General features: G+C 46.2%; 1 protein-coding gene across 1 annotated transcript in view; it reads left to right on the forward strand.

Annotated features, from left to right (window-relative positions):
• phyhiplb (phytanoyl-CoA 2-hydroxylase interacting protein-like b) overlaps window positions 1-18,576 on the forward strand; it is a 91,855-nt gene extending 73,279 nt beyond the window's left edge. Inside the window, exons 4-5 of the mRNA XM_038822000.1 lie at window positions 7,583-7,700; window positions 17,427-18,576. Coding sequence (XP_038677928.1) covers window positions 7,583-7,700; window positions 17,427-17,961 — 653 coding nt within the window. The 3' untranslated portion in view covers window positions 17,962-18,576. The remainder of the gene's footprint in view (window positions 1-7,582; window positions 7,701-17,426) is intronic.
• The last annotated feature ends 2,042 nt before the right edge of the window (window positions 18,577-20,618 follow it).

The raw sequence follows: 20,618 nt of genomic DNA on the forward strand, positions 1-20,618 counted from the left end.
ATGGCTGAGACACTGAGGAGCAGCACCGAGGGTGGCGACACTATGGTGCAGACCATGGGGAAATCGCCAGATGATGCAGCGGCAGTCGGAGCTCGAACCAGGTGCCCCTCCATCCCAAGTGAACCTCAGGGCCCAATATGCACCGCGCGAGGAGGGAGAGCTAAGTGCCAACCTGGGGCCGTGCCATGAAGTGGGGATGTGGCCATTAGCTCCCCCAAGTTCCACCCCTCTGATGAGGCTGCAGCCAGCACTTGGTACAGGGCAGCACGGCTGAGCACGTGCTGCCGACAAGTGAGCCGGGGCCTTCCAGCCTCAGAGGACGCCCGCCAGAGGCATCGAAGGCCTCGGGATGAGATAAGCAGCTGGCTGCCTCCACCTCAGATGTGCATCTTGGGGACACACCTAGACGTCGTGATAGAGCTAGGAGGGCAAAGCACATCACTGAGGCCACTGGCATGGGGGGGGGGAGGGTAGGGGATGAGGGAGCTAGGGAGTGGTTGAGGGGGCAGCACCATCGAGGTTGGGGAATTGTCAAACACAATAAACACCTTTGCCCGGATTCTTTGGCCTCCGATGCCGAATTCACGTTTGCCGATTGGCCGGAGAATCCACGTTGACCCCAAAATCAGGGACGGTGCCGTTTTTGCGATGATCTGACCCCTCCAAAACGGTGTTATCTTACGCCATATGGACAGCCTCAGGACGTTACCTGAGGCTCTCCCCCCGATGCTCACCCCCGATGGACGAGTTCCCGACGGCGTTCGTGTCTCATGCTATTTCTTGTCGGGATCTTGGCGTGTCGGCTGCAGACTGAGTCCAGCGCAGCCTCAGTCGGGGGAGAGCTGATCCGCGTTAGGGGGGGCTTTGGCAGGGGCTGGGTGTACTGGTCCCGGCGGGCCAGGGGTGGCGAGCCTGGCCAAAGGGGGACACTATTTGACAGGCCGGATCCACCCGCGGCCGGCGCCATGTTGCGCGTGGCAACACACCCAAAATTTCTTAGCCATAGCGGCAGCTAGAGCCGGTTGCTCTATGCTATGCGCCTGGTAGCCCGCCACCAGACGGAGGATCGGTGGCCGTTTTGCACCGTTTTTGGTCATAAAAGACCACATTCCCATGCCGGCGTCAGCACTTCATCTCAGAAATGGAGAATCCAGCCCCTTCTGTGCACGACCAGTATGATGCCTCTGTCACCTTCTTCCGCAATACAGACTGACCTCCAAACCCTTGGCCCATCTCATCAGGCATCTCTTCCTCCACATGGCACCCTCCGGCCGTGGACATGTCCCCGGAGCTGTATCCCATCCTCTGTGTGTTTGGATGTTGGCTGTTGCGTTTGTGGTGTTGCCTCCTGCCCTGCCGATGGCATCAGTAGCAAGAATTGGGTTGAAATATGGCAGGAGGCCCAGAAATAGGTTTTGACTCTGGAGTTCTCCATCTCTCTACCTCTCTTTCCATTCCTTTGAAACATAATTCTTTGAGCAATCTTTTGACCATCTTCCCTAATATCACCTGATGGCAGATTTTGCTGAACACTCCTGTACAGCGCTTTGAGACACTTTGTGATGCTGTTTAATACAAGGTTTTGTATTTGTTATCAAAGGCTCCAGGCAAGCAATCTGGCCATGGTTGCAAAGATTAGAATCTGTCCCCTTGACTATATTGTCCCCTACCACTGCCACATATTTTTATTCCCCACACTCGAATAACCTCCTTAACCACAGTGCCATGGTTAGTTTGTTTGTCCAATCTGCAATATTTTTGTCTTCAAAAACAACAAGAACCTTCCATCTGTTGGGATAAGGGCAAAGGCTGAGGCTCCTCCAGTCATGCAGCTGGGGTTCTCTTACCTATGAGACTTGCAGCCTCCAACCAGAGTTGGCAGCACCACTCCAGCATTGTGCCAGGTACTGATGAGCTACTAACAGCCGCTTACCTTCCATTTCATACATTAGCAGCTATAACACATTTCATACGTTTCCTGGAGAGGGGTTGTAATAATTTAACCCCTCCTAATTTGAAAAGAATCTAACAGGCAGGAGCTGTGCTGCTGGGAGGGGAGATCATTTGGGGAGTATGGAGGAAGGGAGGGTGAAAAAGAGAAAAAAATCTGAACAGACTGTATAGTTGATTGATAGGAAGTATATTTCCCGGGGTGTTTATTTGCTGTAACCTGTTTTGATACATGTTTGTAATAAAATACATTTTTTTTTAAAGTTCACAGTGGGCTGTTAGCAGCGTGCACAGCTGCATGACTACATTGCCGGCTGAGCAATGGTGTTCCATGCCCGTTCATCCTGACCCCATAGCCCACCTCCTGGCCACCTCCCACTACTCCCCCCGGCCCTGGCAGGGCCCCCTGTCCAGCAGCACAACTGTCAGCAAACTGTGCCGAATTTGGACGCTTTCCATACTCCCTCTCTCTCCCTCAGCAGCCACGACGCTGGTATTACGATTTTTAAAAGCACGTGACTAAGCCATCGGGAACTCAGCCCTTCAGAAGCGGAGCATCGCGGAGGTCCCGGGGAATACCAGGTCGGGCCCGCTAATGACACGGCAATGACATGAAAACAGTGTTTACTGTACGTGCATTCCGGACCGCGTTGACGCTGCTGTCAAGGTGACGGGGAATTGCAATTTGGCGTCATATCGGCGGCCACCGTGATTTTGATTGGAACCTATTCTCCGCCCAATCGTGTTTCGCGATTTCAGCGTCAGCCAACTGAGAATCCGGCCCGTGGTTGTTTCAACAATGGCAGGCTGATCCATAACACAAATTTTCGACCAGGATGGCAAATTGAAAATCTTAGAAAACAATAGTTAATTATCTAAGTTAGCTAAACCACTTGAGGCTTTCTCTTCAATCGCTGGACGTAGCACATTGCGTAATGTAGAAAGAGACCATGTGTGATTGGGTTGAAAATGCATGGACTATTGTGGCCATGCTGACTCTGGTCTAGAGCAATCCAGAGATATTTTCTTTCTCCCTTTTATTGTAAACCTATACTAGGTAGGGAGTGAGAGAGAAATCACAGCAGTTTTGACTGAGCACTAGAAATATCTGGGAACAAAAACATTGGCCGGAATCTCCATCGGCCAATGCCGAAGTTGGGAAACCCGATTGGGCGGAGAATCGGTTCCGAGGCCAAAACCGTGGCGGATGCTGATTTGACGGCAAATCGCAAATATCCGTTGCTTCAACAGCAAAGCCAGTGCGTTCCGGAACGCAGGTATAGTATACACCATTTGCATATCATTAGTGGGCCTGACCCTGTATTCTACGATTCTCCGCCTCCAATGGGCCGAATAATCGACGGCGCAGTTCACTAGTGCTTTTCAAAATCTTGAAACTGGCGTTGTGGTTGATGAGGGAGAGAGAGGGTGAGGACTCGGAGAAGTGCGACCGTGGGCTGCCGGGCCGGACACTCGCCAGGGTGGCTTTGGGGAAAGGTCCTGCTAGGGCCAAGGGGGTGGGGGTGACAGGGAAATGGGCCTTTTGGCCGGGGTTATTCCCTAGGGACTGGGCCGGTGTCCAGGCACGGACCACCATTGCCACGGCCTGCAAGGTAGCCATTTGCTGTGCACCCCACTGACCAGCCACCTTGGCTCCTAGTTCTGTAGAGTGACACCGGCCGTATGGGTGCACCCACCCCCACACCCCATCTCCCACCCCTGCACCACACCCCCCACCACCCAATTGGCCGCCACCCACCGATGGGGCATGACGTGACCCACTCAAAGGCAACGGCCTCTGTAGCTCCTACAGAGGTGCCGGGCAGGGGCTGCGGAGTGCATCTCTGTCAAGGACAGCGCCAGCCTAAGGTACCCCTGGCATCAGGGATGGACGCCTCACTCAAAACCCTCACTCCCACGCCTCCACCATGGATGCCACTCGTGCGATGTTAGTCTGGGTGGCATGCATGGTCAGCACCTCCTGCTCCTGCACGTGGTTGGACTCCTCCAACTGCACCTGCAGGTACTGGATGCTCGCTGACAACCCCTCATGTAGTCCCTGGCTCTGCAACTGGTCTCCACAATTGACGGTACTGTCCGTTCCAGAAACCCGAAACCTGTCTGGACAGCAGCTAGTTCCTGGGATCGGCCCACTCTCCGACCGTCCGCTCTTTCAGGAGTTCTGACCTCCACCTGCTGTACCGGATCAGCTGTGTGGTGCACACCAGTGTGTGTCCCAGGAGTCTCTTCACTAAAGTGCCCAACCGAGGTGAGTATCTCTGGGATGGTGGAGGGTGTTGGAGATAGTTGTGACGGAAATGCAGTGTTATCCTCCGACTCAAGCTCCGGGGTCTCCTGAGTCTCATGTGGAGGGCTGGTGGCTGAGCTGCTCTGATCGTTGCTCGCCTCACCGGGGAGCTCCAGCTGTGGCACTGGCTGGGGGCGGGGGAACGTCAGATGGACCCTCCCCATCACCAGCAGGTCTTGCAACACAGAAGACAAGACGCATGATTAGACCGGGGCGTGGTGGGGATGGTGTTAGGGTGGTGTGAGGGTGAGGTTGGTGGTGGGGGGGGGGGGGGGGGTGAAGGTGGTGTGGGGGTGGTGTTGGTGGGATGTTGACACAACTGTCATGGGGAATCGCAACTCAGCGGGGTCTCACTTCCTTGCCCATGGCCGAACTCCAGGAGGCGGAAGCACCGCTCCATCACGGGCTTGATCGCTGTATGGGCACCGTTGTAGCGGGTCTCTGCGTTGGTTTGTGGCCTCCAGATAGGAGTCATCAGCCATGACCGCAGTGGATAACCCCTGTCACCCACGAGCCAAGCCCCCAGCTGAGAGGGCGGGTGGTGGTGGGGGGGGGGCATCTAGAACATGCCAGAAATCATTGAGTGTGCCAGGTTGAAGGCGCCGTGCATACTTCCCGGGAACGGGAGCAGACGTGGATGATGCGCAGCATGTTCATGTTCATGTCCCTTTTGGTTTGTGTAGAGTGGCCTGTCTTGTGCAGGTGCTCGTAGGAGGATATGCATTCCATCAATCAACCCCTGGACCGGGAGCATGACGCGATCTTTGCTGCCCAGGCACACTGGTGGGCTCGGTCCACATTGAGCCACCTGGGCATATCGGGAATCTGACGGCGTGGATGCACCTGTGCACCGAGGTTTGAGAGATCCTGGACAAGTTCCCACTCAGCGCCTGGAAGGAGCCCGTGGCGTAAAGGTTCAGGGCGACCGTCACCTTGACGCCCACCAGGAGCGGGTGTCTTTCCCTGTACCCCGTGGTGCCAGGTGTGCCAGTGTCTTGCGGATGTGTCCATCTGCTCCGCTGGAGTCTTCAACAGCATGCCCAGTGTGGCAGGTCTTCAAATGACAGGCAGTGCTGGGACACACGAGGCCTCATGCAGCGGCTCCTTGTCACCTCTTCCTCCTCGGCCTGTTGGGCGGCCAGCTCCCCATCCTGGATGGCTGCCACTTGTTCCTCTGCTGCACACTCCGCTGCTCCAAAATCTGCTACTGCAGCTTCCTCCTCCTCGTGCAGCGCCAGCTCGTACAGCCGAAGGGCATCCCTAGGGCTGCGGCGACCAGCAGGAAGGCCATTATTGCTGGTTGAATTCCAATCTCCATTGTCTGCAGGGGCTGAGAGGCTGACATGTTAGCATGGTGCATACTCCCCGTGCCCAACCAGGTCCACTGGGCTACATAGTGGCCCCTACATACATTCCGTGGCCCCTGCCCTGCACCCCGTAGGGGCAACTGTGGGCGTTGCCCTTGATGGGCCGTCGGTGGGTGGCGGCCAGGTTTGAGGGGGGGAGGGGTGGCGGAGGTTGGGTTGGGATTGTGGGAGCACCCATACGGCCGATGCCACTCTGCAGAATCAGGGGCAAGGTGGATGGTCAGTGGGTGCGCAGCAAGATGTACTGGCAGTCCATGACTGGACACCACCCGAATCCTGTGGGTGGTCACCCCAGACACTCGGCCTGTTCCCCCGTCACCCTCCCCTGGCCGTGGCAGGGCCCCTTCCTACCCCAGCCAGTGTCTGGCCCGGCAGCGTACAGTCGTGTCTCTCTGTGTCCCACCTCCTCTCTCCCTCATCAGCCATGACACGGTTTCACGATTTTGTAAAGCACAAGTAAACCGCACAATCGGGAACTCGGCCCATCGGAGGAGGAGAATCGCCTGCATGACATGTTTACTCTACATGCCTTCTGGTACACATTGACGCCGCTGTCGAGGTGACAGAGAATTGCGATTTGGCGTCAAACCATCGCCCGCTACAACTTTTGTCGGAACCCATTCTCCGCCCAATCGCTTTTCACAATTTCGGCGTCAGCCAACGGTGAATCCCATCCCAGGTGTTGTCACTATTGAGGACTGCAACAAAATTGGAAGTTTCCTTGCAACTTACACTGGAAACCCCCATCTTCCAGTTTGCCAGAAATAGCCCCTCTTGGGTTTGACCAGTACATAAACTTGCGCTGTTTACCTAGGACCTAGCTTGTTTTTTATGCCCTGATTTATTTATTAGCACTGTTCCCAACAAGCATAAAACCTTCCAGGGGAAGCCCTTTCTATCAGAAGTATCTTTGTACTCCCACTGCCTCCCACCCCCTGCCTCCCACCCCCTGCCTCACCTCTCACAACCTCACAATTCAATGGTATCCCAAGTTCGGCCCTAGCATTACAAGCTTCTTAGTTCCCCCATAGCTTTGCCACTGATGAGAAGGTTCAGACCACAATAATGCTGTTTTTCTCCCAAAGATGCTGTTTCTGCGTACCGAAGTGGCGAGAACCACTCCGGCGTCGGGCCTCCCCAAAGGTGCCGCACCTTTAGGGGCTAGGCCCGCGGCGGAATGATTGGCGCCCCGCCAACTGACACAAACGGTCTTTGGCGCCCCGCCGACCGGCACCACGGCTGGCCAAAAGTCGGCGTGAGTTCGCGCATGCGCCGGAGCGGCCGCTGACGTCAGCCCACGCATGTGCGGTGGAAGGGGTTCCTTCCGCCTCCGCCATGGTGGAGGCCGTGGCTGTGGCGGAAGAAAAAGAGTGGGCCCCGATTGCGGGCCAGGCCACCGTGGGGGCACCCCCCGGGGTCAGATCGGCCCGCGCCCCTCCCCCCCCCCCCCCCCCCGGGGCCCGCTCGCGCCGCCAATCCCGCCAGTAAGAGAGGCAGTTTAAACCACGCCAGCGGGAGAAGCCTGACAGCGGCGGGACTTCGGCCCATCGCGGGCTGGAGAATCGCCGCGGAGGGCCCGCCGACCGGCGCGCCGCGATTCCCGCCCCCGCCGATTCCCGGGTGGCGGAGAATACAGGCCATGGCGGGGGTGGGATTTATGCCGGCCCCAGGCGATTCTCCGGCCCCACGGGGGGTCGGAGAATTCCGCCCATGGTGCCTGATTTGCTGAGTATTTACAGTATTTTCTGTTTTGATTACAGCAGAAAATGTTTACCCTTATCTTTTGGACAAGTAACAATTGATTTTTCCATCAAAGTAATGTTTTCATGTATATACCACTAAAATTACATTTAATCTTCAAACCATGTGAAAATAATTGTTTTCACTGTTTTAATTTAGTATAAAATTGAAACACAGTGCAACGTTAGTAATAAAATGTATTTCAATTATTCTGCAGACTATTCCAAGGTTCACTTGACGCAGTTGATGGAAAAAGCTGAAGTGATTTCAGGGCGCATGTTGAAGTTTTCAGTTTTCTATCGTAACCAGCACAGAGAGTATTTTGACTATGTTCGGTAAGAAAAATCACAGGAGAAGCAACTTTCATTACCATAGTTAAACTTGAGAAAATTATTTATTAAACTTAATGAGACTACTGAGGAGAAGAATGTTTTTTAATGAAGCCTTGGATCACATCTTTTACTGATAATTGTAGGATAAAATAATGTGTATGAAGCAGTAAGTTTTTCATATTTGGTGTTAACTACATACACACATTTACTTCTGTCTGAGAAGCATGACATTAACTATCCTTTTATAGTCTTAATTCACAGCCAGTGACAAGTTTGGGTTGTCTAGTGGTAAGTGAGATAAAATGACACTGATAAAATGGTGCTGAAATGGAGTGCAAATTGCAAGCAGAGTGAGCTGAAATAAGGTGGGTGAGTGGGGAGTTTTAAGTATCAATATCTTTCTAAAATCTGTTTTCCAGTTAGCATTTCACGGGTAATTACTAAAGTAGGTTAACAACCTAAATGGGCGGGATTCTCTGTTTCTGAGACTAATTATTGACACCGGGGCAGAATTTGTGGACTTTCACGATAGCAAAACTGGCACCAGACCTGGATCGATTCAGCAACTGTGGAGGGGCTAGCGCCAGCGCCATGTGGAGCACAATCGATTCCAATGAAAAACGGTTCAGCGTTTGCCAGATCCATGATTGACACTCGAGAGGCTGACAAGCTGCAGCTACATATATACATTACAATCCCTAGGCACACTCATCCCTGCCAAGAAGATGGCATTGGTTGTGGAGTGCGCCCATACAGCTGATGTGTTGGCTGGGGCCAGGGGGCACCTATGGGGTTGCTTGGGGGGGGGGGACATATATGACCCATGGCCCTAAGTTCACAGTGGGCTGTCAGCAGCGGGCACAGCTGCATGGCTGTCTTTCCGACTGCGGCAATGATGTTCCGTGTCCGTCCACCCTGACTCCACAGCTGACCTCCTGGCCACCACCCGCTACTCCCCCCAGCCCTAGCAAGGTCCCCCCAACAGTCAGCAAACTACGGCGATGTTGGATACTTTCCATACCCCCTCTCCCTCAGCAGCCACGCTGGTTTCACGATTTTTAAAAGCACAAGTGAACTGTGCCGCCGGAAACTCGGCTCATCAGAGGCGGAGCATCGCGAAGGCCCCGGAGAATACCGGGTCAGAATCACTTATGATGGGCATATGGTGTTTACTGTAGGTGCGTTCCGGACCGCATTGACGCCGCTGTCGAAGTGGCAGAGAATAACGATGTAGCGTCAAATCGGCACGTGCCGCAATTTTAGCATCGGAACTTATTATCCGGCCAATAGCGTTTCATCGCCAGCCAATGGAGAATCACGCACAATACATTTATTCCAACAGGGAGAAACAAATTCTACTAAAGAATAGTTGATTAGTTAATTGGCTAACTAGTCCAATCTTATTGTTGTAGTCTCAGCTCCAAAGACTGAATAGAGGTCTGGGTAACCATTTTGCAAATTGAGTGCAGATTGCAAGCAGAGTGAGGGGGGGAGGAGGTGTTGCTCTTTATGTTCTACTTTTCTGCTTGCTTCAGTGCAGCATTAATTCAATTTAATGAACTAAAGTTAAGTAACAATGGTGGGATAGATGCTGCATTTCAGCTGCGGATGTGGGAGCTCCTGGATGCCAATACAGTGCAACCTCTGGATTATTACCTGAGCCATGTGCAAATTGGCACAGAGAAATGAAATTAAAGAGTTGAATACATGACTCAAAGACTGGTGTGAGAGAAATTGATTCTGATTTGTACCAGTCCTGGGAAAATTGGGACTGCATCGTCTACACCTGAATCGTGCCGGGGCTGGTGTTCTGGCAAGCCCCATAGTTAGGGAAGTAGAGAGGGTTTTAAACTAAATAGTAGGAGCAAGAAATCAAATTTAGGAAGATATGGTAAACCAAAGAGTAGAGACAAGGCAAGAAAAACAAGGGAAATGATAAACAGACTGTGGCAGGAAGGGCTAGAGGTACAAATCAAAGGGTAAATTAGCAGATAAGGTGAGATGTTACAAAATAATTAAGGGACAAAACTAAAGTCTCTGTGTCAAATAATTAGAAACAGAACTGATGAACTGATAGCACAAATAGAAATAAATATGTACGCTATCATCGCCATTATAGAGACGTGGCTACACGATGACATAAATTGGGACCTAAATATACATGGGTGCATGATATTTAGGAAGGACCGGAATCTACGAAAAGGCAGAGGGGGTAGTTTTGTTAATCAATGATGGTATTAGTGCATGAGAGGGATGATCTATGGTCAAGAAACCAGTATGTAAAAGCAGTTTGGATTGAGATGAGAAATGATAAAGGCAAGAAGTCATTTGTGGGAGTGGTATACAGGCACCCGAATAACACATGGTAGGTCAGAGTATAAAGGAAGAGTTAATGGGAGCATGTCAGAAAGGTACAATGATAATCATGGGGGATTTTAATCTAAATATAGACTGGAAAAATCAGACAAGCAAAGGCAGCATAAATGAGAAATTCAATGAATGTTTTTGGGACAGTTTCTGAAATGAGAGTAGGCTTCAGATAGGATTGATTGATAACATCATAGTGAAGGAACCCGTAGGTAGTAGCTATCAAAATATGATTGAATTTTATATTCAGTTTGAGGGAGAGAAGAGTGGGTCCAAGACTAGTATATTAAACTTAAATAAGGGCATGGAAGCAGATCTAGCTAAACTGAACTAGCAAATGAGGTTAATGAATAGTTCAATACAGTAACAGACATTTGAAGGGATATTTCAGAATACATAGGTACATTCCAATGAGATAAAAAATTGCAAGGGGGAGGACCCACCATTCATGGTTAACTAAAAGTTAAAAAGGTATAAAACTTTTTTTTAAATTCATATAATTGCGTAAAGATGGATGACAGGTCAGTATTTTGGGCAGAGTATAAAGAACAGCAAATAATGACAAAAAGATTAATAATGAGGCACAAATTAGAGTACAAGAGAAAGCTAGCAATAAGTGTAAAGACGAAGAGTAAGCGTTGCTATAGATATTTTTAAAGACATTAACAAAGTGAATGTTGGTCCTCTAGAAAGTGAGTCTGCGGAATAAATAATGGAAAATAAGGAGATGGCAGGTGAATTGAACAGGTATTTTGCCTTGGTCTTCACTATAGAGAATACAAATAATATCCCAGAAATAGCTGTAAATCAGGAAATGTAACTCAGGAAAATTATAATTACCAGGGAAGTAGTGCTGAAATAATTGCTGGTATTGCATGCTGACAAGTCCTGATGACTTTACCCTATGGTCTTAAAAGATGTGGCTAGTGAGATAGTTGATGTTTTAGTTTTAACTTTCCTATATTCCTTAATTTCAGGTAAGGTGCCATTTGATTGGAAAATAGCAAATGTATAGAACACATGAAACTCCAGGCCAGTGAGCTTAATATCTCATAGGATAAATGTTAGAAGCTATTATTAAAGACATTATAGCAGGGCACTTAGATAAACTAGAGGTAATCCGGCAGAGTCAACGTGGTTTTCTGCGAAGGAAATCATGTTTAACCAATTTATTGGAGTTCTATTATTTCTTCAAAGAACTCCAATAAGTTGGATGAAGGGATGTACTGTACTTGGATTTTCAGAAGGCATTTGATAAGGTGCCTTATCAAAGGTTAATATGGAAAATAAAAGCTCATGGTGTAGGGGGTAACATATTTGCATGGTTAGAAGATTAGCTAGTCACCAGGAAACAGTAGGCACACATGGGTAATTTTCTGCTTGGCAGGATGTGATGGGCGGTGTGCTGCAGAGATCAGTGTTGAGGCTTCAACGTTTTACAATTTATATAAATGACTTGGATGAAGTTATGGTTGCTAAATTTGCTGACCGTACAAAGATAGGTCGAAATTTAAATTGTGATGAGGATGTAAGGCGACTACAAAGGGATATAGATAAGTTAAATCAGGGGTGGGCAAACTACGGCCCGCGGGCCGCATGCGGCCCGACAAAGGTTTTTATGCGGCCCGCCAATGAGGTGCCCGGAATCATAACCGGCATTTTTGAAAAGCCGCCGGGGAAAAGCCGCTGAAGTAAATGCGCTTATTCAATAAGCGCTTATACTTCAGCGGCTTTTCCCCGGCGGCTTTTCAAAAATGCCAGTTATGATTCCGGGCACCTCATTGGCGGGCCGCATAAAAACGCGCGTAGTGGGGTGGATGAGTGGGGCTGTCGCATTGGTCGGTTTAGTTGGGTGTGCGACCAATAGGAGTCCAGGTTACAAACAATAAGCCTTATTATTGTTTGTAACCTGGACTCCTATTGGTCGCACACCCAACTAAACCGACCAATAAGGCAGCCCCACTCATCCACCCACTACGCGCGTTTGTATCGTTGACTCGGCTAGGCTGTGCTTCTGTCAGTGTTAAGGATCAGCGCAAGCAACTTGACACCTGATTTCAACAAACTGGTAAATGACTGCAGTCAGATGCATCATTCTCATTGACATTGTTCTGTTACTTACTGAGTTACTTTGTTTTTCAAATAAATGTGCTTTTTTTTCTTTAAAGACCTTTTATTTTGGTTATTTAAAATATTAATTATTTTACTTAATATACTATGCGGCCCTTTAAAATTGTGAATTTCTGAATGTGGCCCTTGCACGGAAAAGTTTGCCCACCCCTGGGTTAAATGAATGGGCAAAGATCTGACAAATAAAATATGATGGGATGGAAATGTGAAATTTTCCATTTTGGCAGGAAGAATAAAAAAAGCATATTATCTAAATGGTGAGAAATTTCAGATTCCTGAGATACAGAGGGATCTGGGTATCCTAATACATGAATTGCAATAGGTTAGTATACAGGTACAGCAAGTAATTAGGAAAGCTAATATAATGTTATTTATTGCAAAGGGAATTGAATACAAAAGTAGGAGGTTATGCTTCAGTTATGCAGGACATTGATCAGATCACATCTGGAGTACTGTGTACAGTATTAATCTGATTTAAGGAAGGATGTAAATGAATTGGAAGCAATTCAGAAAAGCTTTACTAGATTAATTTCTGGCTTGTATCTGCTGGAGTTTAAAAGAGTAATATAAATATACAAGATCACTGATCTCTGTGGCACACTGCTCATCACATCCTGCCGAGCAGAAAATTACCCATGTGTGCCTACTGTTTCCTGGTGACGAGCCAATCTTCTATCCATGCCAATATCTTATCCCCTACACCATTAGCTTTTATTTTCCATAATAACCTTTGATATGGCACCCTATCAAATGTGTTCTGAAAATCCAAGTACAGTACATCCCTTCATCCACAGCACATGTTATTTCTTCAAAGAACTCCACAGGATGGATATGGAAAGGATGTTTCCGCTTGTGGGAGAATCTAGAATTGTTTAAAAATAAGAAGTCGCCTATTTAAGACAGTGATGAGGAGAATTACTTTCTCAGTGCGAGTCTTGGAACTCTTCGGCAGCCTCTTTGAATGTTTTTACGGCAGTTAGATAATAAGCAAGAGGGTGAAAGGTTATTTGGGGTAGGCAGTAATGTGGAGTTGAGGTTACAATTGGATCAACCTTGATCTTACTGAATGGCGGAGCTGGCTCTAGGGACCTACTCCTAATTCGTATGGTCAGATGTTATTACTTCAACAAATATTAATAAACAGCTTAGTTTTAAATGAGCTTGCAGTACTTTTCTGGTAAACTAGCTGTAGTAATCCACGGGAGGCAGGAGTTCCATCACCACACCAATATTTATTTACATTAACGATATTACAGGAGCAGCTACAAACAGTGCTGCTAGCAGTCCAGTCAACTTAAGACTGGCTCACAAAGCCTACATAGGTGCTTATATGGGCCCCCTCAATGAGCTATCATTGAGGGAGCTCATACTCCAATTGGCCAACCAATAAAGCCAATTGGAGTTCATTACACCCTTCCCCCCCTCCCCCCCCCCCAAGGTCCGAGGAATTCCTGCCAGCTGGCATTCCTCTGAGCTTCTTCCTGCTCCTCATGTCTGGGTCTGTCACCACTGTGTCATCCGCCGGGTCGTTCTCTGAAGTGGGCGGGGTGTACCTTATAGGTGCCCGTCTTTTCCTTATCGACCTCCTTGGAAGTTGTTCTTCCTCCTTGGGGAGAGGTGTCGCGGCGGCCTCGTCGAACGTGTCCATCTCCGACTCTGACGACTGGATGACGGGGTCTGGAGAAATTGCTCGGGGCTGGGGTGTGGGTATCCTTTCCGTCTGGGCTATCCTAGCTTGAGGCGGTCCTGCTTCGCCTGCCTCCAGGTGTGATTCCGCTGCCCATATTTGGTCTAGGTGTTTCTTCAGCACCGTACCTCCCATCCTCGTCGCCACTGTAGTAATCCACGGGAGGCAGGAGTTCCGTCACCACACCAATATTTATTTACATTAACGATATTACAGGAGCAGCTACAAACAGTGCTGCTAGCAGTCCAGTCAACTTAAGACTGTCTCACAAAGCCTACACAGGTGCTTATATGGGCCCCCTCAATGAGCTATCATTGAGGGAGCTCATACTCCAATTGGCCAACCAATAAAGCCACTTGGAGTTCATTACACTAGTAAAACATGATAATTCATACAAGAGAATGTCAGCAAAAATTTAGAATTAGAACTTTTAAACCTACATCAATTGCAGTTAATTGGGTCTCCTGCAACAATGTCTATATCTTAAGAGTATCAGAAGCTGTACGAAGGTATCAGCAAATTAGATTATTTAATAATGCTGTTTTCAAAATTTCTCAGTTGCTGAGTGCATTATAATCTAAATTTTTTCGGGAGAACTCCAAACAAATTTCATGTTCATGTACAATATGACCCCATGCAATCTTTGCATAGCTAATTTGATGTTGAAATAATTTCAATGACAGTATGATTTTGAAAAGCAATTTTATTATTTCATAATAATTTTCCTGATTGTATTCCACATAATTATTCTCTGTGCTGGTTTCTGACCCACAATAGAGTTCCCAGAACTTTCTGCGCTAAATGCAAGGAGTACTGCTACTTCCGGCTCCAACTCAAAATATTTTTTTAAAGTACATTTGTGGTCCCATTGAAGACCACAATATTGTTTTCACGTAGATCAGATAATGGCTCATGTTTGGTTCAATTTCCTGAAGGAATCTGAAGCTTGCATGCAAGGGGCATTACATCTGCTTCAAGTGGGCAAATTTAAGGTACTTACGCGGGAAATTAGGAGGGGTCATGAAAGCTCCTTGGCAAGTAGTTTTAAGGTGAACCCCAAAACTGTTTATTTATATGTAAAAAGCAAGAGGGTAGCCAGGGAAAGGATTGGACCACTTAAGGACAGTGGGGGGAATCTATGTATTGAGCCAGAGGAAATGGGCGAGATACTAAATGAGTACTTTGCATCAATGTTCACCAAAGAAAAGGACTTTGTGGAAGATGATTCTTGGGTAGGGTGTGTGGACAGTCTGGGTCATGTTGACATCGAAAAGGAGGAGGTATTGGGTATTTTAAAAGACATTAAAGTAGATAGGTTTCCTGGGCCAGATGGGATTTACCCCAGAATACTGAGGGAAGCAAGGGAGGAAATTGCTGAGGCCTTAACTGACATCTTTGTATCTTCATTGGCTGCAGGTGAGATTCCAGAGGACTGGAGAATAGCTAATGTGGTACCGCTGTTTCAGAAAGGTAGCAGGGATAATCCATGAAACTATAAACTGGTGAGCCTCATGTCGGTAGTGGGTAAAGTATGGGAGAAAATTCTCAGGGTCAGGATTTATACCCATTTGGAAACAAATGTAGCGAGAGACAACATGGTTTTGTGAAGGGGAGGTCATGCCTCACTAACTGGATCGAGTTTTTTGAGGAGCTGACAAAGATGATTGATATGGGGAGGATGCTGGATGTTGTTGACATTGACTTCAGTAAAGCCTTTGGCAAGCTGCCTCATGGCAGACTGGTACGAAAGGTGAAGTCACACGGGATTAGAGGTGAGTTGGTAAAATGGATACAGAACTCGCTCGGTCACATAAGACAGAGGGTAGCAATAGAAACGTGTTTTTCTGAATGGAAGGTTGTGACTAGTGGTGTTCCACAGAGATCTGTGCTGGGGCCTATGTTGTTTATAGTTTACATAAATAATTTGGAGGAAAATGTAGCTGGTCTGATTAGTATGTTCGCGGATGACACCAAAGGTTGGCGGAGTGGCAGATAGTGTTGAGGATTGTCAGAATATACAGCAGGACATAGATAGGTTGGAGACCTGGATTGAGAAATGACAAATGGAGTTTAATCCAGACAAATGTGAGGTAATGCATTTTGGTAGGTCTAACAGAGACAGGAAATATACCGCAAATGGCAAAACTCTTAGGAATATAGAAAGTCAGAGAGATCTGGGCATGCTGGTCCACAGATCTTTGAAAGTGGCAACACAAGAGGACAAGATAGTCAAGAAAACATACGGAATGCTTGCCTTCATTGGACGTGGCTTCAAGTATAAAAACTAGCAAGTCATGCTACAGTTGTATAGAACCTTGGTAAGTCCGCACTTGGAATATTGCGCATAATTCTGGTTGCCATACTATCAGAAGGATGTGGAGGCTTTGGAGAGGGTGCAGAGGAGGTTTACCAGGATGTTGTCTGGTCTGGAGGGTGTTAGCTATGCGGAGAGGCTGAATACACTCGGACTGTTTTCATTAGAACGATGGAGGTTGAGGGGTGCATAATGGAGGTCTACAAGATTATGAGGGGCATGGGTGGAGTAGATGGGCAGGCACTCTTTCCCAGGGTGATGGGGTTAATCACCAGGGGCATAGGTTTAAGGTCTTTGGGGCAAAATTTAGAGGAGATGTGCAAGGCAGGCCTTTTACACAGAGGGTGATGAGTGCCTGGAACATGTTGCCAGGGGAGGTTGTGGAAGCAGATACATTAACAGCGTTCTAAAGGCATCTTGACAAATATATGGATAGGATGGGTATAGAGGGATACGGCACAAGGAAGTGCTGAGGGTTTTGGCCAAGGTCCACATCATGACCAGTACAGGCTTGGAGGGCCTAAGGGCCTGTTCCTGTGCTGTATTGTCCTTTGTTCTTTATTGGGCATTGGGGAAGTTGCTTAACCAACATTGCAGCACCTGGACACAGATCGGGTGTACGGTATTGTTCATCAAATGGACACAAGAGACTAATTCTACCCCCACAACCAAGCAGTACTGTGTCTAGCTTTGGTCCCTGTGCTCAATGAAGGAATTGGAGCTCTTAATTATGAGGATACCTTCCGAGCGTCATTTAGCTTAGAGAAACACAGCCTTAGATGGGATACGGTTTAAAGTTTTAACAATGATGAACCAATTTGAGACAGTCTAGGTAGATGTTTTTTTGGAAATTAATAGGAAGGAAAGCATTTTTCCCATTGTGGAATAGTCTTCAGTTTAAGAACCTTCCTTATTTGTTGTTCCACTCGATTGACTGCTCCTCTGCTGTTCCCACTCCACTTTCATGCTGCAGCTCCAAGCTCTGGGGAAAATAATTTCTGCCTCCTCTCATTTCTTAGCCCAAGATTTCTCTGTTAGTTTATGTTTCTTAAACTGAGACAATCAAATTGGTTATAAATTCTTCCAGTAGTCCGATACCGACTTAGCGGTTCACAGAGAAGTCCAATTGAGTCTCTGGCTTCATAATTATTGAGATGAGCTGCCGATACTGATTGTGCTTCCACAGGCAGTTCTCCTGCATTATTGACAAATGGAAAATTACTGTTTTCAGGCAGCATGAGGGGCAAATGATGCAAGCTTCCATTAAAGATAACAGTGGCAGTCATGGTTCTCCCATCAGTGGAAAACTGCAAGGCATCTTCTTTAGCTGCAACACTGAATTCAACACTGGAAAACCTCCGCATGATTCACCTTACGGGAGATACCGATATGAGATTCCTGCCAGCAAACTCTTCAATCAGAACACTAACCTCTATTTTGGAGATTTTTATTGTATGTATACAGCATACCACTACATCATTCTTGTCATTGCACCTATGGGATCAGAGGGAGATGAATTTTGCAAGCAGCGACTTCCTCAGCTAAATATTGCAGACAACAAATTCCTAACGTGCACTGAGGAGGATGGTAGGCTTGTTTATCATCATGCCCAGGATGCTATTTTAGAAATTATCTACACTGACCCAGTGGATCTCTCTCTTGGTAGCGTGGCTGAGATCAGTGGCCATCAGCTAATGAGTTTATCCACAGCAAACGCAAAAAAAGATCCTAGCTGCAAGACTTGTAATATTAGTGCTGGGCGTTAACTGAACAATCTACAATTTTCACACTACTGACAGTAATATAGTTTTCATTTTGTGTTATTTCAATTCTTTCCTCTCGAAAGCACGCATATGATGCAGCCTTTCACCAAAAGCTGATCCGCTGGTTGATTTATTTACTGAAACATTCGTTTTACAGAATATGTAAATGTCTGTTTCTTTTTGTGAGATACTTCATAAAGTTGCTGCAAAGTTCCTGCTTTAAGAGAAAATACAATTGAGATTAATGTGCTCTTGCAAAGCAAAAAGTTTAGCTTATTTTGTAGTGCTCCAAATCAAATATTTAACCTGAATGAACAACTATCGATTGGAACAAGCATGAAGGTTACAGTGGCAGCATGACTTTATCTTGCAAAATAGAAATACAGTTCTTCCAACTCGTTCATTAAGTGTTCACACTACTTGTAATAACTAGTTAATAAGAAACATTTAAAACCGCTGTATTTGAAGAAAATAAATGTAATACAATAGAAAAATATTTGTATTTGTACTGTTTAAAAAGATTTACAGTTCGGTGGTTGATCAACTACAGAGCATTTTGTAGTAATTTGACAGTGTTATGAAACCATACTGCTTCTAAAACATTAAATGGCTGTAAAATGCAAACATTACTATCCTATTTATTACATTCCAATATCTCATTAAGTTCATTATAATTATAAGTCTTCTTACAAAGCTACATTGCTTCCTACAAAGAAATACAAAGTGCCACCATTATTTGAGTTAACCAAACAGTAGCTTATAATTTCATAGTTTTTTTCCCCTCCATGCATAGACAGTTTGGAACAACAAACAGCGTTTTTGAATGGTCCACAATAAGGAAAATAAATTTCTCAAGTAATTTAGAAAACTCTAATTTCAACCAAAGAAATGATAAATTGACACTGCATTTATAACATTGCTGTCAGATTTAAATTGAATTTTGTAGAATATGAAATTAGGATTGTATATGGTGGCACAAATTAAAAACCTGAGTTGAGTTCGGTCACTACCAACAATGACTTTGAGCAAATGCTTCCAGTCTCAGATGCTTTGTTCTGTTTCAGTTGAGTGCAGTTAATAGTACACTCCTGAACCTAGCAAAGAAATTCCGCGTTCATTTCCATTTAACAGGGACGTTCAGGTTTAGCTACAAATATTTTTGGCAAACTAGTTTTGAGTGAACACATTCATTAGCATTGCAAAATAAGTAAACTCAAAATGCATGCAGTTTAAATAATCATTTTAAAAAGAACACAAAAACCGTGACCAGACAATGGCAAATTAAAGTTCTGCAGGATACAAAAAGAATTGGCAACACCCAAGGCCAACAGCTAGACACTTTTTAAAAGGCTGGCTTCAAGTCTTTGAAGGATAAGCTTAAGGAATTTGATTGAAATAGTGGTGAGTTGTACTCTAGCTCAGTTAGGCATTAACTAAATACCATTCAAATAGATCAATCCAAAGTGAAGAAAATATAAATCTTATAATATGGTAGGCTGGGGAAGTATTGGAGTTTCAGAAACACATTGGGCCATAATTTGCTGTGGTGATGAATCTAACGGCAGTTAGACTTACCATTATTACACCTGGTTAAAATTTTTACATTGCAAGTTGCAGCAAATGTGAGCTGATAACATCGCAGTGAGGGAAATTGGTCATCTAAGACATCAGTGAACAGGGCAAGCAGCTATATATTTCAATGTCAGTGAGGTTGACTTAGCAGTGATTATATTAAAACTGCATTTAGGCTGAAATAGACAGCACTTAACCTTCTCTGGAGAGTTTAGTTTATATCTACTGCAATTTCATAACGGGGAATGCATTTCAAGAGTGAACTAGACAGCAAGATGCCATTTTTGTAAAGCTAATGATGGAGTGGTGCAACAGGAACAGCAACTTTGGATATTTGGAGGTGAACCATGCATTTAAGCCTCCCATGAAGTTACTGTGGCCTTTGTGCATAAGTAACAGCGATATTAGCCCAATCGCAAATTATAGTTCATCAGTATGACCATAGTAAGAAGGGAGTTAAAGAAGAAGCAACGTGAAAAGAATATTATTGGGCCTGAAACAAGTTGAAAATAATTAATGCACTATGACTACTCAGTATGATGTCCTATGTAATCCGAGATAATGCAGAACATGATCAGATCAATGAAGACCTGAGACACACATGGGCACAAAACAAAAGAGATGAAATCTGAAAGAGGCAAATGGACCAGGCATCAGCTGTTCCAAAACAAGAGACTCAATAAACAACTATAAACCCAGTGGTTTTACATCACTGGAAGTAACCAGCTCCTTCTGACCAAAGATCATTGACCTGAAATATGAGGGGTTTTTTCAACAGATGCTGCCTGACCTGTTGAGTATTGCCAACATTTTTTTGTTTTGATTGCAGATTTCCATAATTAACATTATTTTGCTTCTGGTTTTTACATTGGCTGTAAGAAGCAGCATGTTCTTGTTTGGGGAGTGTCTTGAGAATTTGAGTATTCAAAGAATTGGCACTGGGAATGGTATTGCAAACTGCGGTTTCTAATTTACATTCAATTGGGGAGTTTGTTGTGTAGTGTTAACTGAATAAATAATCTTGAGGCCTGTGTTCCTAAGGACATGGGCTCAAATCCTACCATGGCAACTGGTGGAATTTAAATTCA

The sequence above is a fragment of the Scyliorhinus canicula genome, chromosome 16, assembly GCF_902713615.1.
Source record: "Scyliorhinus canicula chromosome 16, sScyCan1.1, whole genome shotgun sequence".
Taxonomy (NCBI): Eukaryota; Metazoa; Chordata; class Chondrichthyes; order Carcharhiniformes; family Scyliorhinidae; genus Scyliorhinus; species Scyliorhinus canicula.